General features: G+C 40.3%; 1 protein-coding gene across 2 annotated transcripts; it reads left to right on the forward strand.

Moving 5' to 3' along the window:
* The first annotated feature begins 238 nt into the window (after positions 1-238).
* LOC106873947 (gastrula zinc finger protein XlCGF26.1) lies at positions 239-6,932 on the forward strand. 2 transcript variants are annotated; one of them, XM_014921488.2, is made up of 2 exons: positions 239-686; positions 3,135-6,932. In XM_014921488.2, the coding sequence occupies exon 2, from the start codon at positions 3,360-3,362 to the stop codon at positions 4,890-4,892; it is 1,533 nt and encodes a 510-aa protein (XP_014776974.1). In that variant the 5' UTR covers positions 239-686; positions 3,135-3,359; the 3' UTR covers positions 4,893-6,932. The 2 variants fall into 2 exon arrangements, with proteins under 2 accessions (XP_014776974.1, XP_014776975.1); XM_014921489.2 differs by lacking the exon at positions 239-686 and adding an exon at positions 1,846-2,912.
* Positions 6,933-6,938: the final 6 nt, after the last annotated feature.

Raw genomic sequence — 6,938 nt, forward strand, 5'->3', positions numbered from 1 at the left:
CCAAAAACATTATGCTACCACCTTTTCCTCATTCTCTCATAACATTCCACGACCTTATACTTATCTTTCTCTCTCTCTCTCTCTTTCCTCCCCTTCTCATTACATATATAACATTCCATAAACTCTCACCTCTCTGTCTCTCTCTTCCTTCCTTTCGTTATTCCACTACCTCATACTTCTTTCTCTCACTATCCCTCCACCTACTCTCTTTTTAATCTCTTCTTTCTACTCCTTTCCCCTCCTCAATTCGCTTTCCCTACTCCTCTCTACAACAATACCCTCTTCCTTTCTAACAGAATCCCTTTCCTCCCACTTCATTTGTTCCTTCACTTTTACCATTCCTCACTCACCCAACGCTACTACTGTTCCACTCTTAATCTTTCTCTTCCTCCCGCTAAACCTCATTTACCCTTACTCCCATTTCCACCACATTTCTTTCTTTCTTTCTCTTTCCTCCCACTATTTCTCTCTCTTCTAGCCTTTTCCCTTGACCCTTATTCTCTTATTCTCTCTCTCTCTCTTTCTCTCACCGCCACCACCATCATCACCACTACTGCTACAGCTGACATCAACAGTCTGACGTAAGAGACCCCGGACAGAGCTACCTACCTCCAGCGAATGTACCCCGAATGGACCGGGTAGACCGAGTAGCCTTTATCTCAACACATCACTTTAACCGTGCCTCTGTAAGTACATCGACAGACACGAAACAAAGCGACACCATTGCTTTGCTGTTTACTTTTTACACATATTTCACTCTCACTCTCTCACACACTCTCTATCTATCTCTCTTTCTCTCCTCCCGGAAGGAAATACTCCGTCCTCTCTCCCTCTGTCTCTCACTCACTCCCTCTCTCTTCGCAATATTTACCTCTCTCATTTCATCACTCTCTTTCTTTCGCCAACACACACACACACACACACACATCATCATCATCACCTCTCTCTCCCTCTCTCCTATAACATACTCTTTTTCTTTCTTTCTCCCTCTCCTACACTCTGTCCAGCCAAACACAAACCAATGTGTTCAGTACAAACATGAGCCAGTTTTATATGAATTAGCAGCTAAACCTGCCTCAGCTCAGAGACCCTACCGTCTTGAAAAAGAAGGACCATTAGTTAATGTAGTGTTTGGTATAGAAAAAGACGAGGTGGTCACGGCTGGAAGTCAGAGCTCAGCTGGAGCTATACAACATTACCCTTGCATATTTCACATGCACACCTCGCACGCCTTTCCGATGTCCACTGTCTTGGCCTGCTAGAAATAGTAGCCAAATCTAGGTTTAAATTACAACCCCTGTTTTATTTTATAAAGGACACACGAAATACTATAGTCTATAATAGTGTTTTAAGAATAAATGATATGGCCATGGCTGGACCTCTTTGAACATAAATATGCTTGTTTAGGATCGACCTGATGTTAAATAAGAACTACACATTGTATACAACGAGGGAGCATCTATGTGGTCGTCCGGCCTGCTAGAGATTGCAGCCAAATCTACTTCATATCACACGCTATCGTTCTGGTCATGGATTTAACTGTTTAAAAAAGGTGGGACGGTCATGGCTGAAATACTTTGGAAAATAGATCAACAGTGACATATTTACATTGGTTGTTGTTGTAACAGACCTTATAATTAAAAGCATTCTAGCCATGACTCTCGTCTTTTTGTATACATTAGATGACATTAAACAATGTGTCCTTCCTTTTCAAGTGAAATTTGGCTGCTATTTCCAGTAGAGCGACCTCGTAGCTTCTGTGTCTCTTGTTATTCCTCTGTGAACATCCCCCCCTCTCTCTCTCTCTCTCTCTCTCTCTTTCTCTCTCTTTTCCACCTCAACACATTTCAATATTGAGGGTGGCGACTGCTAGATACACCTACTACCACAATCTGTCTCTACCTCTTCCCACCACCCACTCTACTCCCTATAGTATTGGACTGCGACACACAGACAGACAAGGTGGTGGTCATTTGTCAATTGTCCCTTCCATCACACTGTCACCGTCGTAGTGGTTGAGTGATTGATTGATTTGTTTGTTCATTTCTGTCCCCATTGATGAACAACTAATGTCGTTGTCGGCTTCAAGACTAATGACTGGATAAAGAGAGTGACAAGGGAGTGTTCACAACAAGATGCAGAACAAATATAGCAGGGACTTTGGAAACACTCCACCACACATAACAGTGGTATTTTCTGCATGAACGTAAGACATGTAATACTTGCCTTCGGCTTGTTTCATTCATTAAAGTGCGGCCATGCTGGGGCACCGCCTGGAAGGATTTTTAGCCGAATGACTCGATCCCAGAACTTGCTATAACTCTAAAACCTGGTTCTTATTCTATCGGTCTCTTTTGTCATACTGCTACGTTACAGGATGTAAACACACCAACATTGGTTGTCAAGCAGCATTGTCAAACACACATGCAAAAACACTCACATGCACACACAAACACACACACACACATATATCATATACCCCATCATCATTGGCTGCTGAATGATGATGATGATGATGATGATGATATATATATATGTACACATGTGTGTGTCACCGACCACTGCTTTTTGTTTCTTTGAAGAAACCAGAAAATTTCCTGCTGTATAGTTTCAAAAAATGCCCAACTTAAGTAATGCAAGATGGAATTCTTGAGCAAAACTAGCTCTTTTGGCATTTATTCTTCTACCAGATAAAAGTTTTGTTTGTCAACGTTTGTTGATTCATCTCTTAGAGCTGGGCAGATTTTTGGTTTACTGACCAAATGTTCAATGCACATGATTATCAGAAGTTATGTGGTAGCCAGCAAGTTCATAAAAAAGCATTGAACTCCGTAAAAAAACTTTTGGACTCCATCAAAACTGGAAATTCCCAGAACGAATCAGAGTGCAGAATGGGCAACCAAGGGGCGGAGGTATCTTTTGTTGTGTTGTCTATTCTGTATTTTATGTAATTTGTTCTTAGTGCTTGCTCTTGGGCAGCACAGATTAGAGCCTCCGTTTCTCGTTTTAAATCACTTTCAGTCATCCACAGCCATCTTTTTTCTCTGTCTGTATTATTATTATTATTGTTATTATTATTATTATTATTATTACTACTACTACTACTACTACTGGTCTGTTGTATCTTTTATCAGGTGTTCCACCTCCCTGTCAGAGCTGATAAAAGACCACAGCCATCCACAATCCATGCTACAGGAACATATCAACTTTTCCAGTCTTGATATTCAGATTAAACTGTTTCTATTCCATAGACATATTCTACATTCTGCAAGGAATCGTTTGTCGGCAGAAAATCCAGGATACTTTCATTATAACCAAACTCTGTCTGTTTAATGCCGTCACTTTGAAGAACTTTAACAATGGAGAAAACCTTCCGGCAAAAACTCCTCGCCAAATACAGTAATCTGAATAACAGAAGTGGGAAAAAGTTCTCCTTTCTCAAGAACTTCTCCTCCAATTCTTCTGAAAGTACTCCTAAAAAGTTCTCCTTTCTTAAGAGTCCTTCTACAAATTCTTCTGAAAATCCTACAAAAAATGCCAGAGAAAGCAAAGTAACTTTGCAACGGGCTTTTTTTTGTGACATCTGTGACAAATCATTCTCTCGAAGTAGTTATTACAGCTGGCATAAAATGAACCATTCTCTTGGCGAACCAGTGCCAAAAATATCACTGAGTAAACGAAAACAGAAACTCTGTACAACCCACAAATGTGATATCTGTGAGAAAGTCTTCTCTAGGTTTGAGTATTTACGACTTCACCGACTGAGCCATGTTGAGGAGAAACCATTTTCTTGTGAGACTTGTGGACAGTCATTCATACAAGCTAGTCTGCTAAGAAACCATGAGAAAACTCATGCTGATGGCAAAATCTATAAATGTGAAGTTTGTGAAAAAGAATTTTCTAAGAGTTGTGATCTAAAACGCCATCTCAGTGTCCACCTGAGTGTGAAACCATTTAAGTGTGAAATTTGCTCTCGCAATTTCTCAAGGAATGACTATTTGAAATCTCATATGCTGAGTCACACAGGCAGCACTCCATTCAAATGTAAAACTTGTGGGAAAGGATTTGTTCGACGGTTTGCTTTAGAAAACCATGCAAGGACACACACAGGTGAAAAACCCTATGTCTGTAGCATTTGTGGCAAAACTTTCTCTCAAAAATCAGGCTGGATGTCACACTCAAAGAACCATGTCGACAAAAAGGCTTTTGTATGTCGAGTTTGTGGGAAAGGGTTCACACAGATGTACTCGTTGAAAAGACATGAACGCACGCATGCTGACAAAAAACCTTACAGTTGTGAATATTGTCAGAAAGAGTTCTCACAGAGTGGACAGCTAAAGTCGCACCTGGCCATTCATACAGGAATCAAACCATTCAAATGCGAAGTGTGTGGTAAAAATTTTGCCCAAAAATCCATCTTGACAAAACATGAGCGGATTCATGCTGAAATTAAACCGTACAGTTGTGAGGTGTGTGGCAAAGGGTTCACACAGAACTTCACCTTACAGATACATCTGAGGAACCATACAGGGGAGAAACCTTTCTCCTGTACTTATTGTGATAAGGTATTCTCCCGTAAAGACAGTTTAAATAATCACATCAAGAACCATACAGGTGAGAAAGATTTCTGCTGCAGATATTGTGATTCTGCTTTCACAAAAAGTTCCACTTTGAAGCGACATGAGATGACACACACTGGGGAACGGCCTTATGTTTGCCAAATTTGTTCCAAGGCTTTTGCAAAGCCAAGCGATCTCAACCGTCACATGATTACACATACTGGCGCCAAACCATATACCTGTAATATATGTGGGAAGGCATTTTCTCGTAATGAGCACCTGAAAAAACATGAGACTACTCACTCGCTCACTTACCAGCCATGGCTACTCTAACTGAACTCAATCCACCTCTTCCCAACCCAATCACTTCCACATAATTGAACGAAATTCTCACCTTTGACCTCTCTTTGAAGTCCAGTCTGTTAGATGACTTTCAAAAGTTTTCATTTTCTTCCCTCCAACACTTGCTGACACAGGTAGTTCACACCTAGTATTTATACAATAATAGTGGCATTTAGATTGATGTGATACTCCTCCCTGCTTTACTCTGAGTTTCAGGATAACAAGACAGGATCCAGTTGGATCTTATTTTAGTACTCCGTCCCTTCTATATAATTACAGCACCCAAACACACAAAGGGACCTGTCTTTGTTAGGGTTGACTCCCACTGGAAGAAGATACACTGGCAGACAATGAAAGACAAACACAACCATTAAGGTAACTGAAACTGCTAGAAATAGCAGCTAAATCTCCCCCACACCTTACAGTCTGAATATAAGATGACTAGAAGGTTTGTCTATCAACAATCTTTTGGACTAGAGCTGACTTGTGAGCTAAACAATAACAACGACAACAACAGCATGTCCTCATTAATATCTTAACGACTCTTTCAGAAACACTTCTCATCCAGTTGCTGCTGCTGTTATGGTTTTCCCATATTACTCGAAAGCCATTTTTCCTATTGATTTCAACCAAACATTAAAAAGTTCTTCATCTCCTCACGTAAATGACACCTGGGAGAGGTTTGAGTGAGTGCGAAATGAAGTAACAGACCAAGTGGATTCCTACAATTCCTCTGATGATGATGATGAGGGTGGGCTTTGCTAACTGATATTCTAAGTCACCAGGAACATGTCAATGGTTGCTGTTAAAAGCTTTTGAAGTCAAAGGATTCAGTACCACCTGGCTATTTCACGTAAACCTGCCATCTTCTGTGGGGACTTAACGTGTATAATTTTCTCATGTGTCAACTACACACACATACACACATTGATATGAATGTACAATCAGCACACAATATGTGTATATATATAAATATATGCGTTATTTACATTATTTACATTTGACGGATATTTGTCCTCATCTTGTTTGTTGCTAACACAACGTTTCAGCTGATATACCCTCCAGCCTTCATCAGGTGTTTTGAGGAAATTTCGAACCTGGATTCTCATTCCTAAGGTATTTTTCGATATTGTTGTTGTTGTTGTTGTTGTTATTCAAGTCACTGCCTGGAATCAACTAACCCCAAGATTCTGAGTTCAATTCCAGGCAGTGACCTGAATAATAATAATAACATTGAAAAATACCTTAGGAATGAGAACCCAGGTTTGAAATTTCCCCAAGACACCTGATGAAGGTTGGAGGGTATATCAGCTGAAACATTGTGTTAACAACAAACAAAATGAGGACAAATATCCATGAAATGTAAATGATGTACATAATTCCTCATTTCTTGAATACAAAACTGTATAAATATATGGGCATGTCATATATTTTTATGTGTGTGTGTGTGTATATGTGAAAAGTATTTTCATATTGGGAAGAGTAACAGTAGAACAACATTATATTGTTGTGGTAAGTGAAGTTTCCAATGTTTTGGACAACAGCATCTTTCAGTGGTTCAGATGATAGGAGAGAAAAAGTAGAGACAGCAACGTTTTACCTCCTCAGTAATAACGGGGTGGCATCACCACTCAGCAGTGTACGTGTGTGCATGCATATGTACATATGTTTATGCGTATATATATATATATTATACATATGGCAGTGAAACATGGGCTGTAACTGCTGAGGACATACGTAAGCTCGCAAGGAATGAAGCCAGTATTCTCCGTTGGATGTGTAATGTCAATGTGAATACCCGTCAGAGTGTAAGTATCTTGAGAGAAAAGCTGAACATTAGAAGCATCAGTTGTGGTGTGCAAGAGAGACGATTGCGCTGGTATGGACATGTGGTGAGAATGGATGAGGATAGCTGCGTGAAAAAGTGCCACACCCTAACAGTTGAGGGAACCCGTGGAAGAGGTAGGCCCAGGAAGACCTGGGCTGAGGTGGTGAGGCAAGACCTTCGTACATTGGGCCTCACCGAGGCGATGACTA

Source organism: Octopus bimaculoides, chromosome 14 (assembly GCF_001194135.2).
Source record: "Octopus bimaculoides isolate UCB-OBI-ISO-001 chromosome 14, ASM119413v2, whole genome shotgun sequence".
Lineage (NCBI taxonomy): Eukaryota > Metazoa > Mollusca > Cephalopoda > Octopoda > Octopodidae > Octopus > Octopus bimaculoides.

Excerpts from the sequence above, each read along its gene's own strand:
- LOC106873947 (XM_014921488.2), top strand. The coding sequence starts at position 3,360 with ATGGAGAAAACCTTCCGGCAAAAACTCCTCGCCAAATACAGTAATCTG.